The sequence below is a fragment of the Onychostoma macrolepis genome, chromosome 03 (assembly GCF_012432095.1).
Source record: "Onychostoma macrolepis isolate SWU-2019 chromosome 03, ASM1243209v1, whole genome shotgun sequence".
In the NCBI taxonomy this organism is placed as follows: domain Eukaryota; kingdom Metazoa; phylum Chordata; class Actinopteri; order Cypriniformes; family Cyprinidae; genus Onychostoma; species Onychostoma macrolepis.
Window position 1 is genome coordinate 43,899,078 of NC_081157.1, and position 20,990 is coordinate 43,920,067.

The 20,990-nt window shown below is 35.9% G+C and overlaps 1 protein-coding gene across 3 annotated transcripts in view; it reads left to right on the plus strand.

Annotated features, from left to right (window-relative positions):
- pvalb6 (parvalbumin 6) overlaps positions 1-20,803 on the plus strand; it is a 59,637-nt gene extending 38,834 nt beyond the window's left edge. For 2 of the 3 annotated variants that reach the window (XM_058771414.1, XM_058771413.1), the window contains exons 2-5: positions 18,070-18,138; positions 19,293-19,425; positions 19,558-19,667; positions 20,301-20,803. In XM_058771414.1, the coding sequence (XP_058627397.1) occupies positions 18,078-18,138; positions 19,293-19,425; positions 19,558-19,667; positions 20,301-20,326 (330 nt within the window). In that variant the 5' untranslated portion in view covers positions 18,070-18,077 and the 3' untranslated portion in view covers positions 20,327-20,803. Of the gene's footprint in view, positions 1-14,031; positions 14,116-18,069; positions 18,139-19,292; positions 19,426-19,557; positions 19,668-20,300 lie in introns of those variants that run through there. The other variant, XM_058771412.1, reaches the window with a different exon arrangement.
- Positions 20,804-20,990: the final 187 nt, after the last annotated feature.

Genomic DNA, 20,990 nt, shown 5'->3' on the forward strand with positions numbered 1-20,990 from the left:
TGCATTCAGGAAAATGCTCTGTCCTACTCAAAAAAAATTCTGTAATTGCTGGCACAAATCTATTTATGAATTTCTAAATTTGACCATCTCTTTGTCCCCCAGTCATTTATTTTTTGTTGAATGTGCTCCCATTCCTTGGACCTCAGCTCAGGGTTGTTTCATTATGTGCAGGAAATACAGGCCTTTCTTTCGAAGTCATTTTATCGTGTCTTTATTTTTTACCGTCCTGAGAAAACCACATCCCTTGTTCCATGGCACCTCTCCTCCTCCCTCCATCCATAATTGATGAGAGAATATTCCTCTGTTTCTCAAACTTGTGCTCTGCAGTAGCAGCAATATGGAAAAATGATTCACTGATTCAACTCAGCAGTGGCTTATCTTGCCATCCTAAATGTTTAAACGTGGGGTCATACTGTGCATTTAAATACTTTCATATTAAAAAAACTATACATATAAATATTTTAAAGGAATGCATGCATCTAGGATATAGCAACATGAAAAATCTATCTATCTATCTATCTATCTATCTATCTATCTATCTATCTATCTATCTATCTATCTATCTATCTATCTATCTATCTATCTATCTATCTATCTATCTATCTTTCTATCAACTGTTTTATTTAAAAATCTTTAAGAATATTTAGTAAGAGGTTGAAGGGTGCATTTTCATCAAAAGCAATGCATTTTTATTAAGGTCCTTGAGTCTTAATACACATTCTTGAAGTTTTTTTTCTATGAATGTTGTGCATTGACCTTTTCTTTTTCTGTATCCAATGTATTTAGAGCTTATGCATTGAAGTGACATGAAAATATATGCTTTTCAGTATTGAGGGCAGACATTTCAGATAAATGTATTTACTTTTCATGCCATCAATCCATCAATTTTACAATTAGTAATTTTTTCCATTTCCATCCAAGTATTTTTGGACTGATTAAGAGGTTTTCAGGATTGAAAAGTGCGGTCTGATCTAACCCCTAAAATGACTTCAAAGTTAGACTTTAGCACAAATATAACAGTTTCACATGTGCGTCCACAGCAAAAAACTTAACACCAGATGGTCTGTTTATTTTCTCTCTCACACACACACATGCTAACAGCCACTAAGTGGACCAGCAACTGAATGTGTTTTGGGTTTGAGTGTCCTGGTTTAGCAGAAGGCATTCCAGACCTGTAAGAGATCCACAATCTGTCTGACAAGGACAGAACGCCGTCTGTGCATGGACACACCTGAATCAAGCTGTGCTTTCTATTCCTGAGTGGATAAATTGGAGCAGTACGGAACACTGTGGCACGGATCAATGAACTTGTGTCTAATGTTAATGCAGCGTCAGTGCAACATTCGATACAGGAGTTAGGAGTTAAGCTATATCTAAATGGGCCCTGAAAAGCAAAAACAGATAGTCCACCCAAAAATGAGAATGTCATCATCATTTACTCATCCTCATGACTTACTTTCTTCTGCAGAACACAAAAGAAAATAATTTGGAAAAATGTCCCAGGGTTTTTTTTTGTTTGTTTTGTTTTTTTTGTCCATGCAATGTTATTTGGACCCCAACATTTTTCAAAATATCTTCTATTATGCTTCACAGGACTGGAACAACATGAGGGTGAGTAAATGATGACAGAATACTTTCACATTTAATTTTGCATAGTAGATTATTTATCATCTGAAGCCATATAATTCTTTCAGTGAAATATTGTGCTTATGTGATCTCTCTTTAAAATAATGCATTTTAAAGGCCCCATGAAATCAGAATGGGATTTTTGTAGCTTTTAGTCCATGTGTATTAACTTTCGAAGCCATTTATAAGCTAGTGTACTCAAAAGTTGGCAAAATTCACTTTTACCTGATAAACAATTAGAAGTTATACAGCCTTTTGCTTCTGGGAAAATGGACCAAAATTTTTTGATGACTCATCCTACACATTCTCTCCCAAACTTCCTGTATTAATAGGAAATACAACTGTGCCTATCTGTCATTTTATGGGGTTTTTAAGGGGCTTTTCACTCTACAGTATCTCTATATAAAAAAAAAAAAAAAAAAAAAAAGTTTTATTATTAGCATCCATGATGGTTCCATGAAGAACCTTTACCATCCATCGAACCTTTCCATTCAACAAAAGCTTTTCTTCAGGCACAAAGGTTCTTCAATGGCACAAAAATAGTTCTTCTGGCACTATGGCAATAGAGCAAATCTACTTGGTGAATGGCCTTATTGGTTAACATTAATAGACATTTTCTGACACTCTCCTGTATTGATCCAATAAAGCCAATGATATAGACAGAGTGAGACAGAGGACAAGCACTGAAGAGTTTAAACATCAAAAGGCTCCTTCCCCCGAGTCTAGTGCGGTTTGGATAATTATACATCATTAACAGCAGAGAAATGCACTGAAGGGTATTAAACAGTCTTAACCGCAGGACTGCAGACACGCACACACTGAGTTATCCGTGAGCGTCCGTGCCCCGTAGCCCATGTAATTGACGGTAATAACGATCTGACATTCCCGGCTCGTGGGATCTCTCACCTTGAGCAGAACTGGACTCCCAACCGCAATGCGGTTTCTCTGAACAGCACGAGTTTAACGACCCGACGCACAACTGAGGTTTAAAAGTGAGTTTTGTTTAAACTCCAGGTGGAAGGGAGCTGTCCGGGAGAAGAAATCTAGATCAGAATAAGTCTAAATCTTTTCTTACAGAGCATTCATAGTTTGGAGATTCAGCTGACTTCATGAAAACACTGCTTCAGTGAAAGGAGAATATATATAAAAACATAGTTGCAGTGAGAAAATTGGTTTGACTACAGTTTTGTATGATTTAACTCAGAATTTCTTTAATTCCAAAGCCGTGCTATTTTCTACTGTCTGTGGAAGACTAAAAGAGTTATTTAAGTGAATGTTCCAGCTGCTCTTTTTCTATAGTTTTTAAATTGTCATAAATGTGGTCCATATGAGTCTTCTGAAGCCAAATGATAGTTTTGTGACGACCAAACTTTTAATCATTTTAATTTTAATTGTTCGTGAACATTCAAATATGCATCATGTTTGATGTCATTGATCGGTCATGAAAGTGAAGGATTTTTGCCTTTTACCACTTTTATTTAGAGCAGTGATCTTTTTGCAGTCTTTTTGACCCCCATAGTCCAAAACATTATTCAGAAGCCTAATATAAGTCCTAATATAAAGTAAGATGCTTCCTACTTTTTGATTGCTTTAAATTATTTTTTACCTAAAATATATTCTATTCTTTGTTATCATCAACATCATGAAGTGTATTAAACATTACACATGATGCCACAGTTTTCTCAAAAAAACTCACTGGTTTGTGAGTTGATGAAAAGAGAGAAAAAAAGATTTGGGGCAAATTAAATTATGAATAATTTACTGCCTTTGTTTGAATAATATGTAATCATGTAATCTATAAAAAAGTAACTCTGTAATCTGAATATGAGAATTTTAAAATGTAATATAATCTAATTACAAGTGCTTCATTTTTGGAATCCAAATCACGTAATCCTGACCAAATTACATGTAATCGGCTATTACCCAGCACTATATATAAATGTGTGATAAAAAAAAAAAATATATATATATATATATATGTAATAATAATAATAATAAAAATAAATAAATGAAATAAAATGAAAAATATACATTTCGTAAGTTTTTAGCATTTCTTTTAATATTAATTTGAAAACTTTTTTTATTAATAATAATAGTCATTCTGCGACCCACTTGGATGTTTGCCTATAGTGGGTCCAGGTCACCTGATAGAGAGCCAATAATTTAGAGGAGACTGGAAGCCCCATTTAAAAAACAAATGATTTTTGCTTCTTGTTTAATTTACTTAATTAAAATGAGCTACTGCAAAACAATTCTTACGTTGTCCATTTAATTTTGTAAAATTGAAGTTAACTTAATCCATTTGTTTGGGACCTCATTAATCATGTTTGTTGTTGAAACGGAGCGGTGGATTTCCAGCTCCCATGCCTTGTCAAGTCGAGCTTGTCTATAGGTTGAGGTCCGGTACAGGAAAAAATTGTGATGCATATTACATTAACAACAAATACTGTGCTTTTTACGTTACATATAGACATAGCTTTTTTCCCCTAGCTAATAGTCACTAGCTGCAGCTCAGCTCTTGTGGGAGGGCAAGGGAAGTATTTGGGATTCATTGCACTCCACAAGCAATGATGGATTGTACTGATGAACCTGATTCACTCTGTCGACTTCACTTTACTTCTTTGTCATCTTCTTCGCCATGCAGTGAGAGGAGAAAAGGTGACAAAACCCAACAGCTTTATGAATTGAAACTTCCTAAGGTCTTCCGTTTCCTCTGGATGATCATTCTATCATCTTTCTCAGACTGCTTAACAGCCTTTTCTGATGGCTATCAACTGATGTGTCTGTTATGAAGAGAAATGAGTTCCGGATGGTCTCTCTTTTTCTGTCATGAGTTTTGTTTCCACTCTCTGAATGCGGAATTTTAAATCAATCAGGTTTTTGGCTTTCTTCCATCACTTCTCCTCTGAGGAGCAAATGATTAACTAAACCATTAGAGGTTTTCAATATTTCATAATAACTGTTCGTGGTGGAGTTTGCATGTGTTTTATCCTCCTGGGAAACAGTAAGTCGTTTTTGTTCACTGTAGAGCACATTTATTTTTAGTGAATTTCTCTGAAAGCACACGCCGCAGTTCATTATCTGAATTGATGCATTCTGAAAGAGGTAATTCTGGTCTTTTCAGAAATACAGGTTTTGTGGTTTGGCCATGATAACTTCCTTTCTTTAAGGAAAAATGGACATCACACATATTTGTGTGTGTGTGTGTGTGTGTGTGTGAAGGTAAAGACATTTCAGTATTACTGATTTTACTGTATTTTTAATCAAAATAATGAAAATGCAGCCTTGGTGAGCATAAGAGACTTCTGTCAAAAACATTTGACAAATGTTATACCGGCTCCAAGTATTTGAACATTAATGTTTTATTAAAGTTTTTAAAGCACAGATTATTTTCTTTTCACAAAAGTGGGTTGCAAATGTGAAATATTAGAAACACCTGTTAAATGTAGGCACGGCATATTCTAAACATTTTTATAAACATTTTTCAACATTTTTGGTTACAATGCTGCAAAGGACTTTAAGGTCAAAATTTGTCTGACTGTCTGTATTGAGCTTTTTTATTTACTTTTTTATTCATTCATTTATTTTTGTCGTGTGTTTCTTCTGCTCTAAACACTGAAAGACATTTCGCTGAGACCCAGAAGGTTAAACTGATTGTTGTATCAGAATAAAGTCCCTGATGGGCACTAAAGAGCCTTTTTACCAGCTTCCACTCTGTGTCTGTCCTCAGATTTGCCCGTATAGCTACAAATACATTGTGTTTCCATCTCTCCATTCAGAGCGTTAATAGACTCACACTGCCGGATTGCTGTGCCCTTTGTATTTGCTCCCACGCGGCTGTGTTTTAATAAGTTGATGGATCACTGAGCAAGCCGTAATGTAAAACTCTCCTTCTGGGCTCAGCAGAAGATGTGTCGATCCTAATTTCTCATTCATGATCTTCGTCTTGTGCTTGCAAGGCTTTAGACCGAGAGAGTGTATTGTCAGAGGGAACATGTTGGCTCTCTTCAACACGAGAGCCTGGAAAGTAGCATTGCGTGTTTCTCTTCACTGGTGACCTACAATGTTTGACTCTTTCCTACATCTTAATTGTCTTGCTTTTTTATTTAAGAAATATCACAGCAGAAAATGCTGTTGTACTGATGTGCTTGCAGCCATAACAGTCATGCTATTAGTTTTATTAGTACAGCATGACTGAGAATGTGATATTGTTTTTTATATTGTTCAGCGAACAATATATTGAGGTACATCTATATAGGGACCAGAATGGGACCACTTAGAAACAGCAACCTAGCATCATGTTTTCGTTTTCTTTAAAACTGTACAAATCTAGTTAGTTTGTGAAGGTTCTTGCGGATTGATGTAGTGTGTCCTCCAGTCTGCTAAGAGCGTGACACAGCGTCTTTCACCTCAGATGCTGCTGTACCTCTCTGCAAGACGTTTATTAGGTGTTTCTGGCACAGATGTTTACTTAACAGTACTGATGATGAAATAGAACAACAGTGTTCCTTCTAACATTATTTCAGAAGGTTTTTTCTCTAGATTTTCATGTAAAGCAGATGCTGCAATGACAAATATGCTGCATTTTATACTCTCATGAGAGTGTTAAAAAATATATATATCTTAAAGGGTACCTATTATGCAAAATTCACTTTTTCATGTTGTTTGAACATGTGTGTTGGCAGTGTGTGTACACAACAACCCGATAATGATAAAAATCCACCTGCTCCTTTTTTAAGATTTATTTTTGGCGTTTGCCCCTATTTTTTAGATAGGACAATGTAATGACAGGAAGCAAATTTGGAGAGAGAGAGGGGGGCGGTATCGGGTAAGGTCCACAAGCTGGGAATCGAGCTCGGGATGCCCGTGGTGCAACAGCGCTGTACTGTATGTTGGTGCGCTACCCACAAGGCTATTGGCGCCGACATGCGTTCCTTTTTTAATCCCCATAAATCATAAGTAGTGTCTCAGAACAAGCTGTTTGCAGAATCTGTAAAATGTGATGTCACTTTGCATAGGCCCCGCCCACGACTGTTGATGGACACTTCTGTAAACATGCATACCATGTTTATTTTCACCCAAGAGCATTTAAAAGTAGCATTTAAGTAAGACATGTCTTCTTATTACAGCTATAGACGTTATTCAGTTCAGAGCAGAGAGTGATTTTCTTTTTTTATTTTATTGTTTGGGTCATATTAACAGCATAGACAGCAGTATCGGTACTATATCGGTCACTTATTTCACACACTTATTATTTACCTTCACATATATAACCGACTGGGTTTTGTAACTTATGTGTGTTTTAACTTGTGTGTGAAAGAGAACTTGCTTAGTACTCGCATGCCTGCTTTCTGTGCACATGCTTCGGATGTGTGCGATCAGAAAACCGTATATGTTTTCTAGGGCTGCCCTCGACTAAAGATTTTTGTGGTTCATTTGAAGCATTGGTTGACTAATCGCACGTTTATTAATAAACCATTTAAATCATAATAATGTGCCTTTAATGGTCTAATAAGCACTCAAGCGCACACATAAATCTTGCCACAGCACACCGGCAGAAGTAATGATTGTGAATGTGTGCTTTCTTTGTTTTCAGTTTAAGAGAGATTATCTCAGTGCCACTGACTCGTCATCTCCGCAGTAGTGATGGGCCTGTATGCATGTTTCATACGGATTACATAATCTGGTTTATTTGAAAGTAGACATTTCACTCTCTATAGATATATTTTTTATGTCTGTAAGGCAAGTATACATGGAGTTTCGCGCTCAAGTTCACAGAAACTGAGACGGCAGAAAGTGCATCCTGTTTGCTTTCATTATTTTACAAAAGCGTAATGTTTTGTTGTTATTGTGAGTGCACACAAAAAAATGTAGTCTTTAGAGATTTGAAAGATGTATTACTCTTATCTGTATGAGCAAAAACAAGGCAGTATTTTAGGGGCAAGTGAGCGCACCGGCGCCTCCATCTGTCACACAGTGAGCTACTGTTCAGCTTCCACACTCCACACAGACACTGAACAGCGCACATTTATCTAGGATAACATTAGATTGAGCAGCAGTGTAAAGTTGCTGCTTCTAACATATTTCAGATTATAAGTCATATTTGAGGTCGATGAATGATAGGCGAGCATTTGGATGTCCTGCCCAATGTGTTACCACATAGACATGTCCTTAATGATCTGCGTGACTTTGCCAATGTGGATTTTCATTTATATATTTTTCTGTGACTAAGCGACTAATACAATTTTGGTCGACCAAGCCTCTTCTGGACGACTAACGGTTAGTCGACTATTAGGGGGCAGCCCTAATGGGGGCACCCTGTAAAGGCACAGTCCTATTCCGGAAAAGGGGGCGGGGAGCAGCAGCTTATTTGCATTTAAAGAGACATGCACGAAAACAGCATGTTTCTGCTTCAGCACAAAATAGGCATTTTCAAAATGATATAATAAATGATCTGTGGGGTATTTTGAACTGAAACTTCACAGACACTTTCTGGGCCTGAGACTTGATTACATATTGTAAAAAGGGGCACAATAGGTGGCCTTTAAACAACATTAGATAATATGAAAGTTAATATTTGACTTGTAATGGTAGCCTTTATTTTTAGATAACTATTTATAGAAAACTGCTGACTAAATCACATATTCAATATTGGAAACATTAAACATTTGTTTCAGACTGTTGTTTCAAATAATCAGCAAGTCTACAAATAATTATTAATTCGAGTTGTGACTCAAAAGTGTTCCCAGAAGTTATTTAAATTTAATTGGTTCAGTATTATTTGGTGAGACAGCTTATCACTGTTCTGAAAATGTTATGTACAATTAGTGTGATTTGTGTTATAGTCCTGTTTATATCTGCCACTGTAATTACGTTTTGTTTGCACCATCTGATTCACATACTGTTCCAAAAACCTTGACTCTCCCAAAGTAGATGCATAAAAAATTCATGAAGTATCGTGAAGTATATGTACTCCGGCTTACTCTGAAAAACAGCAGCCGATCAATTTCTAAAAGAAAGCCAGAGAGAAACGCCACTGAGAGAAGGAGAGAGAGAAGAGTCTGCTGCTGACCTTTGTGCTGTTTCGCTCCAAGTCGCACTTGTTTGTAAAGGTCTTCAGACTTAACCTTGCTTAACTTGTTTATGAAATGTATGTTTTTACCTCAAGCGACATTTTCACTGCTATTTGTTGTTAAAGTTTGCGCTACCTTCTCTCCTGTGTGTTCATTATTGATGAAAGTGGAGTGGAATTTTCTTTTGTGAATTTCCTTTTGTTTCTTTTCCTCTCTTGATCTCTGAGACAGTATGAATAAAAAGTGTGTGTGTGGCTGTGCTTCTGTCACTGAATACTGTATTCCCATTACAAAGCTGCCAGAGGCATCCGGTTATGAACCAGTCGCTCCGTGTCATGTTTTTGCCTGCATTGCATGAAAGAGAATGCAGAGCGTTCCATTAGTTTGTTGTATTTTCACTTCTATTTTCTTCAGTGAGTCTCATTACAGCACGATCATGCGATCACCTCATCTTCAGGTTTGCAGCAGCAATAAGAAATGTATACTTTTATTCAGCGAGTGCCATTAAATTGATAAAAAGTGACAGCAAAAACATCTATTTCAAATAAATGCTGTTCTTTTGAACTTTCTAAATGTAAAAATAACTGTATTTCAGTTTAAGCAGCACAGCTGTTTTCAAGAAAAAAATTGTTTGTTTTTTTTGAGCAGCAAATCGGCATATTAGAATTATTTTTGAAGGATCATGTGACACTGAAGAGACTGGAGTAATGATGCTGAAAATTCAGCTTTGCATCACAGGAATAAATGACTTTTTAAAATATATTCTAATAGAAAATATAGTATTTCACAAAATTACTGTTTTTACTGTATTTTTGATCAAATAAATGCTAACTTTTGAATGTAGTGAGATCATGTCTGGTTTTTGGTTGGTCTTTCTAAAATTGTTGTAGTCAAAACCAAGTTTTATTTCATGGTTCTCGATACCACAGCAAATCCAATATGCTATTAAACACCATTATTTATTTAATTATTAAATGATATAAAACTAATTAAATTTGAATTATGGCGTGTAGCCTTCGATTATTTTTCAATTACATAAACGTAGCTCCAAGTGTTTGCAAGTAATTGTTAAAGTAAACAGTCATCAGTAATAAACAAAGAAATAAATGAAGCGCAGTCAGTGGGTTTCTCATTTTCTTGTCGGTATTGTTGATTGAATCATATTAATGACATTACTGCAGCAGGCTGCGTAAAACTACCACATCAAATCCAGTATATTAAAACAAAGCTAATCAGTAGTCCGGTTTGTGCTGAGCTGGGCCGGTCTTGTCTGATCTGATCTGGTTTGGTCTGGTCTGTTGGCAGATCTGTGCTCTGCAAAGCAGCAGCTCAACTGTTTGAAAAGCATCTCACACCTCTACACGCTCTGTTCCTCTCCAGCGCTGGACTGTCTTCCTCTTTTTCTCAATCACTCAGTGCCTTTGAAGTCTCTCCATCCCTCCCTCCTCCTGTTCAAGACATGCACTTCTTCTCGTCCCCTCGTTGTGTCTTCAGTGAGGCTTACGGATGTGTTTCAATCTGCTCCCAGTTCAGTAGTCACCATTTCCCATTTCACGGTCTCTCTCCGTGTAAAAATAGTTTTGTGCACTAAAACAAATACATTTTAGAGATTACCCCAATGCACTATGAAAAATAGAGCTAAAGTATTTGGAGAAGATTAAAAAATATATAACATTTGTTTTTTTAATTAAATTAATATGTTGAAATTGTATTATTTATTAATTTATATTTATGTATTTATTATATTTATATTAATGGCTTCACCTTTTCTGAATGCCATTTTATGTGTATATCATGATGCATAAACAGATTAAAATAAATAATACAGAATGCAAGGCAAGCAACAGTTTAATGCACAGTTTAATAAAGTCACTGCTGCCCCGATATTTAGTAGATTAAGGCCAAATTTGTCTTAACAATATATACTGATTCATAACATATAGAACTAGACGGTGGAATAAAACAGGAAACAGTGTTATTTATACTATTATGGTATATTTTGAAATTTCTTTTTTTATTGTGGCATTTACCCATTTTTGAAGCTTGTGAAGTGGCTTTGTAAAATGATTGAATACTCCTACAATAAATTAACGAACATCTACATTTTTCTGATGTGATGTTTTTTTTGTTACTCCACGTTGTCCCTAGACTGGGACGTAACATTAGTGATATTGTTATGTTTATTAATTCCTTTTTAGATTATTTTATGTTTTAGTACTTTAACTTAAACTTATTTCAGTGAGCTGCCAAAGCAAGTTTACATTTTGCATCTAATATTCACATTGTATTTTATTTTAGTTTATAGAATTATAATTTTACAATTATTAGAAATTATAAATAAATACATAAATACAATGTTTATAAATTATTTGATAAAAATAACACTGACAGGAGGTAGATTGAAAATTGTTAGATTTACACTTGAAGATGGCATTTATTTATTTATTTATTGCATTTTTAACCAACAGAACTACATTTGTCAGTATCGTGACAGTAGCTCAGCTGTTTTGAGTGTAGCTTTCCTTCTAACAAGCTCATTTTTCCAACAAGTAGCACTGTAGTTGGACAAAACACTACATTGCATTTTTTTTTTTTTTTTTCTGTCACTGCAGCAGAGTGAGCTGGACAATAATTGCTTATTTCACATGTATTCATTTGTCTTCATTCAAAGCATACATTTTATTATAGTGTATGTTACATGAGAATCGCTAGATTGTGTTGCTAGCACAAGTTGAGCCCTAATTCAGATCTGCGTTGTTTTGTGCCAAATAAATTTACCCAGATTGGAAATGATCATACATCTTGTAGATAATATTTGTGACCCTGGACCACTAAACCAGTCAGGTTTAAAGTAAAGTAGGACGGGTATAGCCAACAATACATTTTATGGGTCAAAATTATTGATTTTTTTTTTATGCCACAAATCGTTATAAGTAAAGATCATGTTCCATGAAGATATTTTGTAAATTTCCTACTGTAAATATATAAAAACTGAATTTTTGATTAGTAATATGCATCTCAATTTCAAAAAATTTACCCTTATGACTGGTTTTGTGGTCCAAGGTCACATTTGTTAATTATTATTTAAATAAAAGTATTAAGGTATTTTGCTATTGAAATTTAATGTTAAAAGAAATATTTAATAGAAAATTGTTTAATTAGGTATTGTGTGCATAGTAGCTTGTAGCATAGCTAATTACTTGTTCGAATGGATATTGACTTTAGTTGACCCAACCCACGCTCTTATAATACGTGACACTTCACTAAATACCCTTGTCCTGCAGACGTACTGTATGTTTGTAAGTGCTAGCGTGAGTTAAAAGCAACCGTTTGGAGGTTTTCCACATGGCGGCTGTAGCCGCGGCTGTCAATGCCGATTCCTCTCTCTCTCCAGCTTTCTTTCATCTCCATCTCCGGCAATCTCGACATTCCCTGGCCCTGCTGCTCATGAGGGTTGACAGTTACGCCCAGCGATGCTGCAGGATTAGAGATGGTTCTCCAGGGCCTCGGGGTTTCGCTGAGCCGCAAGGAGAGAGATAAAATTAGCCCTCAGGAAGGGGAACTGGACACTTTGAGGTGGGAGGAAAGGGGAAAGCCTTACAAGAAGAACGGTGCCTTCTGGGAAACAACCAGCGTGAGACGTGAAAGACACGAAGAAAAAGTCTTCGAGAGGGCTTGTAGCACCATCCCTCCGAGATATAGAGTGCATAATAAGTGCAGTATCTCTAATGTGTAGATTTTATATGATTCATATTTCTGGTCGAATGGACATTGAAGGGTCCTCATTTTTTATTTTTCCCAGGGAAAAAAAATTAATTCAATGAACAAACTTTTTTAAAATTTATTTTTAATTTTTTTCTAATTTTGTTACACAACTGGTTCCATTAAGAAAATGTAGTTAAAATCTTGTGTAACCCACTAGAATATAATTCTAGAATGTAGGGTTATGTTGTTTCATTTAATTTGATTTAATAAAGTTATTATTGTTAGTTAAAGTAGTAGTAGTACAGGTATTGCCCATAAAACTGTATTTTTGCCTTTTTTAATTTAGAAATTTATTCATTTACTTTACATTCCATTATTTATTAATTTTCTTTATTACCCTATGATAAATTGGATAATTAACAGTTTTTTTCCATATATATTTGTGACAAACATTGCAGGACATTGTGTCATTCGCGGCATCATAAGTTATGTTGTATTAGTGATATTTTAGTATTTGTATACTATATTATTTTTTTATTAATATTTTGAATAAGATTTTATTTTAATGTTTTAAGTTTTCATTTTAGTTTTCAGTTTGTAGCAAATTTTATTTTATTCCATTTTTAGTTTAGTTCAGTTTCAGTTTTTAGTTTTTTTATTTCTAGTTAAGAATTATATGTATACACACATCATTTCAGTTAACAAAAATGTGTTATTTGATATGTGTATTTTATTTTAACTGATTTATTTTTAGCCATGATGAGACATAGGCTACATTAGTAGTATATAGTACTATATACTAAAAGTATGTAATTGGTTGATATTGGGAAAATCTATCATCTGAAGTGCATATTGGGACCCATAGCATCTCACAGTATTTCATTTTGATTTCACAGACCCCTTTGTGGGCTGGTATCAAAATAAACTTAACATTTAGACCCATACAGGGCAAAAAGGACCCACTAAGGTACTTCATTTATTTAGAAGAGGAGTGGATGAGGATGGACACCGAGAGAATGGGATCATTATATTGAGATGCTTATCAAGAGACTGATGGGAGAGTGAGGAGAGATATCAAAGAGGGCCGATGTCTTCTCTGAGAGGGGTGTGAAAATTAGGAAATGAAATCAGATAGAGGAGAGGAAGGGGTTTGTAGAGAGAAACAGAGATTAACAATATAAACAGTGTAGTTTGATTAGGTGTAAATGCACACTTTAATCCAGGCCTGGAGCATTTTATTTTCTAAAACAGATGCGTGAAGCCCTGTAATATCAAAAAATAGGAACTAGGACATTTTTCTCTCCCCCTCCTTTACTGTTATACCCATGTCTCACACCTTTAACCTTAAGTAAGCATTAAAAACGGTGACACCTCGACCGAGGCCCATGTTCACAGGAACAACAGTATGTCTGTTAGCAAAACCTGTTCAAAACTTTGTGACCCTCCACATTGAATTTTGGTCACAAGAATTTTATATTATTTGTCTGTGCTGCATATCATTTATTATTTACGTGTTTGTGTGTATTGAAATGTACATTAAAATGTCACTTTATTGTTTTATAAAGAGTGTATACTGAAGGGAACAGAGCTGCATTTTTTAAATTCAGAATGACAGTTGACAGTTTGAGAGTTACCATGGCAACTGTAGTGCATCTTCACACAACACAACGGACTGTGTAAAAACCAACTCCTGTCTCTTTTGCTCTTAAAGGTTAGTAAAAAAATGATCAAATTTCAGAGGAAAAAAACTGTAACTCATTTGCTGTAATGTCCAACTATTGTGTTTGAAGCAAATGTTAATTTTATTAGTAATTTTAGGATAATTATGCCATGTCATCGACGTCTGATAGTGTTATCATTTACCCGAACTGTTTATCCGAGTTACTTAACGTTACTTGAGTTGTTTACCTTACGTTAGTTGCTTATCTGAGATAAATCTGCTCTGTGAAAAGTTTTGTGAAATAACGAGCGTTTGTGTGAGGGTGACCATACGTCCCCAGACCCGGTTTTAGGACAGGCCTCGGAATGGAGCTGTCTCCGGAAATGTCCCCGTTTTGCTGTTCGTTCAAAACAACCCCCAAATACACTGTAAAAGGCCAAGTAGGTATAACAGCAGACCGGAGATCTCCCAAAAGTGGGCAGAACCTCCAAAATGGGGCGGGGTCTCTTCGCGCAAAGACTTTAACCATTGGCTCTGGCTTCAGCCAATTGTTATTGACTTTTCAAAATAACACACATTGTTTCGAGTTTTATCTAAAATAAAATATGATATATAAATCAATATTCTCGGTGAGAGCAGAGCCCAAAGCTCGTGGCCAGTGGTGTTCTGACCGGAGTTTGAACCTCTGTTTTATGATATAAACGGGAATCATTCACGAGCTCTCTCCCGCGAGCCGTCCCAGCTCCAAGCATCAGCGCAGGGGAAAGATTTTACTCTATCGCTTTGTTTTAAGCAACGGGGGCCAATCTCACTGGTTAAGGTTAGGGTCAGGTGTGTGGGGTAGGTTTAGGGGTTCGCATTTTTTGTAGCGTAGTGTAGGAAATTAAATTAACACTGATTGACACAACCAATAAAATCTTTAGAATCAGCTGTGGGGCGGAGTTTGCGCTGCGCATGCGTGTCATGTGCCTGTCTTCAATGGGAGGAAGTCACGCCCTATTTTGGATTATCGCATGATTGTGATTATTTTCACCAGCAGAGGGCGCTGCGAGCTATACTGATCAATAACTGTTAGTCGCGCGCCGCTGCAACTTCCGCCGTTACAACTCCGATATGAATCATTTAAAAAATAATAAACTAATCAATTACATTTGCGGAAAACACATACTTTGTGGTCAAAATGGGCCTAAAATGCAAAATAATAAGCCTGATTAGGGATAGAAAAGATCCATCTCCAAAAGCATAAACATAAAATTTGAAAAGTGATTACTATACTCACAGCTCGTGAAATGTTAAATACAGTTAGAAAATATTAAACATATTTGTTAAATGTGGTTTTATTTTTCACGTTTTTTTATTTGTTTTTGTAAAGCCATTCTTTTGTTATAATCCTATTTCGATCTGTTTACTATCTACTTTTTTCATAGTGTGTTTTTTGGTCAGTTGTATTTATAAAAAAAAAAAAAAAAAAACTAAGGTAAGTTTGATCCTCAAACCTCACTGTCATTATTAATTATGATATTAATATATGGAACCAACCAACCAAAATATTCAAAAATATATTGTCCCTGTTTTTTAATTCATAGATAATCACAAGTGGGATTTCAGTGATATTTTGACTACTGAACTAGGAAGTGGTTTTCATTTCAGAAATCTGGTCACCTTATGTTGTTAGGATTTCTTTTATTTCTTAATTTACCCTTGATATAAGTGTTTGAATATTTATATATTTATTTCAATGTATCTCTCAGTCTTAATGGCTGCCTTTAATAGCAGTTCTCACTGAAAGTCTCTGTCAGGCTTATAAGAGTGAGCAAAACATTATTTCGTAGGAGAAAGAAACATATTTAACATTCTGCTCAGTTTGCAGAAAGTAATCTCCTGGTTTTTATGCAGATGTAGCAAAGTCAGTCCATTCTTGGAGCAAAGTATGAAAAACATTCAAGCTTCGTGGTCTGTGCCGTTTCTGATACTCTGTATAGCCCCTCATATGATTGAAATGCCATTCACCTGCATTTTTTCTAGCTGTGCTTATGTCTGTGTATTTACAGTACTGTATGTGTATGGATTGTGCATTCGGAATTGAATAGAAAATGCTTTTTAAATTTACATTTTAATTCTTGATTTTGAATTAAGGTAGCAAACAGGATACTGAATTGCAAATAAGATTTGAATGTAGGAATACAGATGAAAATGAACTGAATTTAAAGAAACTGATATAACTAACAGACAGACAGACATATAGATAGATAGATCCGTCTTGTTCCTTCATCTTTTTCCTTCATTTTTCAAATTCTTTCAAATACCAATTGTGAATGTTATCCAGCCCTATGGAGACTGTTAGTGAGTTGTCAGTCTGCTTGTGTCTTTCAGTTCTTCCTTTAGTATTCCCAGAATAGTGTGTCTTATAATTAGATTCTCATTTCAGTAGACGTGCTGTCTGGTATCACTGAAGGAGAGTTTAGGGGCAGTGAAGCCTATTGACTAAAGATCTAGGGGGATAACTGAAAGGTTGAGGTTCAAACACTGAGAAAAGTGATCAATAAAGTAGCAGCATTGTAGAGAATGAGTTCTTTTATGTCCCAGGTTGCACCAGAGAGACTGTCCTGGTAATATGTGGAGGGTGAGTGGCTTTGGATAAAAGCGTCATCTAAATGAGACATAATCTTGCTTTTCATCTGGATCTCAGGTTCTGGATTGGTCCAAGCAGAGCTAGAGTAGGTCGATGAGCACCACACAAAGCCCACCAGTGTTACGTAATCGAACCCACTCACAGCACAATGTGGAGTTCAGTTCAGTTTTTGAAAGAAGTCAAAAATACAGTAAAAACAGTACTATTGTGAAATATTATTACAATTTAAAATAACTCTCTTTTTTAATGTTTTAATTTATTGCTGTGATGCAAAGCTGAATTTTCAGCATTGTTACTCCAGTCTTCGGTGTCACTTCAGAAATCATTTTAATATGCTAATTTGCTGCTCCAAAAAACGTTTCTTACTATCAGTGTTGAAAATAGTTGTGCTGCATGTCTGGCTTTGCCAGCTCAGCTGACTTCAACATTAAACCTTCACATTCATTGAGCTGATCGCGCTGTACCAAACGTCATTGAGGAAAGTCAGCAGCCACACTGTGTTCCAGTCAGCAGAGCTGAAGCTCATTTTTGCCCAGCTGACCTCCACCTGATCCAGATCAATGAAACGAGAAGCCGGCCGAAAGAAAAAATACAGTCTGTACTTTCACTGTGCAACTGCACGTTACCCATACTGCTGGGTGTAGGGAAATGGACAATGAGGAGTTTGTAACTGTGGGCAGGTGTAGGACTATCAGTAAAACAGAAAAAATAAGCAGAGAAGAAACTTTTTAAATCTGACCGTGATCATCTATCTTAAGAACATTGAAAAACTGAGCAGTACAGTCTATTAGCTTACCACCAGTCTAAACCTGAGAGTCATTTGCTGAGGAAGCGTTCACTGAATGTGTGCTGATTAAAAACATATTTCCAGCTAAAGTCATCTTTGATCTCGATCTCTGACTCTGGGCTCCCTGAGATTGTTTCTCAGCTGCTGGTTTGGACTGAAGCCAGACTCTAATGATGCAAAGCCGATCTCTGGATGGCCGTTTGAAATCAGTATACACCTGATAGTTGTAATATCTCTGGCAATCGAATGCTAATTTCACCTGTGGAATCACTGAAGGATTGTGGGCACTCGAGCCTCTGTTTTGCAGGATGTGATGGCAGATATAGAAGCCTTCAAGATGTTTTCCCCTCTGATCTGGAGTTGGACTGGAGCTTTGTGGTTTAAAAGAATCACACACACACACACATCAAGTGTTTGACGTTCTCTCACTCCTCGAAACTATTTCATATTTTATGACTTCTTGATCAATTCCTTCTCTTCATGATCTAGCGCTGGTCAGCTGCATAGTTTCATGTTGCATTGCTTTTTTTTACTATACAGTACATCAATGCTGATTTTTTTTCTCTGCCTGTGTCTCTCTTTGCAGTTGTAGAAATGGCAATGAACAGCATCCTCAACCCTGATGACATTAAGAAAGCCCTGGATGCCTTTCAAGGTGATTTTGTTGTGCCATCCTGAGTTTCATGCTTTCATTTCTCCTTCACATATGTACTCTTACTCTAAAATATCTGTTTTTTTTTAGGGGCTGTTCACTTTTTTCATTCAGTTGTGCTGTTTCTCCCCCTTTTTCTGTGTGCTAGATGTCTTTGACCATTGCGATCACAACATGCCGTTGCCATGCATCTCTTGTTAAATTCAATAAGCATTCTGTGTGAATGGCCCTTTATTCTGTTATTTTCTAGTGATAGAGAAATCATAACTTCCATCATAATTACAGGAAAAAAAAATGATTCTGACTTTGGAAACACCATAAAAAATATTGAACTTAAAAATATCTTTGTGCATTGGATTTCCTTGTACTTATCAATTTATAAACAAAGTAAAAATAATAGTAATGATAAATGTAAATAATAAATAAATGTAAAAAACAAAACAAAAAAAAAACATTTATTTAAATATCCTGTTGAAAACTACTTAACATTTTGGGAGGGGCTAAAGTGCACTTTAACTGGATTTATAATGCAAATGACAAACGAGAGCATCATTGCAAAATGGAAATCAGCACAATAATTGTTTTATGTTTATTATCTTGTTTTTATAATTGTTAGAAGCCAAAATTGTAATTTAATATCCTGATTCTTTTCTTTTTATTATTTTGAAAGTCGATGGGGACTGGGGCTATTAGACTCAAAAATGACAAAGGAGCACCATAAAAGTAGTTCACATGACTCATGCACTATATTTCAAACTGAAAATCTTCCACTCCACTATATCAAACCTGTCTAATGCCACCGTATTTGATTAGAGACCCAAAGCAGAGGGCAGGTTTTAAGGGATCCAAACCATAAGTCTGTTTGTGACACATAACTATTATATGACTTCAAAATACTTGGAATATAGTGCATGAACCACTTTTATGACACATTTATGGTGTTTTTGGTTCTATTTAAAGTATGACAGTCCCAAACCCTATTTACTTTCATTATATCAAGAGAAAATTCACCTTTTGTGTTCAACAAAAGAAAACTATAGGTTTGGAATGACATGAGGGTGAGGAAAATATGACAAAATTTGCATTTTCATGTAGACGACTCCTAGTTTCCAGACAAAATGTCAGTGATTCTCTCTGTTTTTGCGACCTTCTTGTAGCTGTCGACTCATTCGACCCCAAGAGGTTTTTTGAGATGGTCGGACTGAAGGCAAAGTCTGCTGAAGATGTGAAGAAGGCTTTCCATGCCCTGGATGCAGACAATAGTGGCTTTATAGAGGAGGAGGAACTTAAGTAAGACTACATCATTACTACACTACAAACAGATAACATGTAACCCGTAAGATTTGTAATTGAAACTCAGAGTAAAGGTGAGCACGCAATACGTTTGAAAGGTGTTAGACTCGCTCTGTTTCCTCTGTGCAGGTTTGTTTTCAAGCATTTCGCTACAGACGGGAGAGACCTGAGCGATAAGGAGACCAAAGCATTCCTGCAGGCTGCGGACAAAGATGGAGATGGAAAGATTGGAGCAGAAGGTAAAATAAAGGAATATACCGGAACAGCAGGGGCGTGACACGTGTATTTTTTTATTTTATTTTTTTGAGGGGGCACCAGCCCTGACTTACTTGTTAAGTGAAAAGATAAGAAAACACTTTCTTTTCAAATATAAAAAAAACGTACTAGTTCTTTATAGAAGTGTAAATGTGTTAGTCTAGTTTTTGATTAGTGAGTAAATATACCTGGTTTCAAATCCCAACATGCTTCCTCAGTTTGAATGGGCAGGGCTCCAGACAAAAAAAAAAAAAACACTATATAAATCTTTTATTTCAAGTCATGATTCATAGTTGATTTATATGGAAGCCTGTCCCTGCTACAGAATAAAATCAAATCCCACTTTATTGAATGATTCACTGAGTGAGTCTAATTCAAACCGCTAACTCACAAACAAGTCATTAAAAGAACCAGTTCATAAGAGTCAATTGAATCAGACACCATGACTCTTATTCACTGAAATCTCATAAAACCGCATATGGACACACACAAAGTTTTCAGAACTGATTACATTTTAAATTATTGTCTGGGGTCCTTATGAATATGACGCTTCTACTAACCCATATTACGCACTTCATCAAAAATGCTAATAATCTCTCTATCTCTTTCTGTTTCAGAGTTTGCTGCTCTGGTTCGTGAATAAGTGACTCAGACTCTTGACCTGTTCATACCTCATGACCCTTTGACCTCGACCTCACCCTAACCCCCCTGAAGCACAGACACACACACACACTCACTTACACACACCCTCACACGCTTGCACGCCCCCTTCTGAACACCTCCCTACACACAATCCCACACACTGACCTTCATGCTATTTATTTTCTTTTTATACAAAAGTGAGTGTTTCTGCTAGTGTATAGACCAAGAGACCTTTAACAGGGCAAAATCTCATGCTGGCAATATGTAGATACAATAGAAAAGAGAAAACTGCATTGTTCATCGTTCACTATTCTTCACCTGTCTTTATCTTCCTTGAATCTCTCCCATTGATCTTTCGCTCCTCTCCTCCCTTCCAAACTCTCTCCATCCCTCCGTTAACAAGCCGTTGTGAAACAAAAGAAGAAAGAGGTCATGTTGTGAAAGAAAACAAAATAAAGAGAAAATGCTTCAAGAGTTCTATTTGTTTGTGTGTTGTTTTTTTTGTTTTTTTAATAATTAGTTGGAAGTATCTATCTATCAAATTTATGGTCGTATGCTGGAAGTAAAATGGGATGTGAAAAAGTTAGTGGCGTTGTTATTTTTAGTTATTTAGTCCTTAACAACAAAGGTCACATAAACTCTTAATAAATGACCCCTTCAGAGAC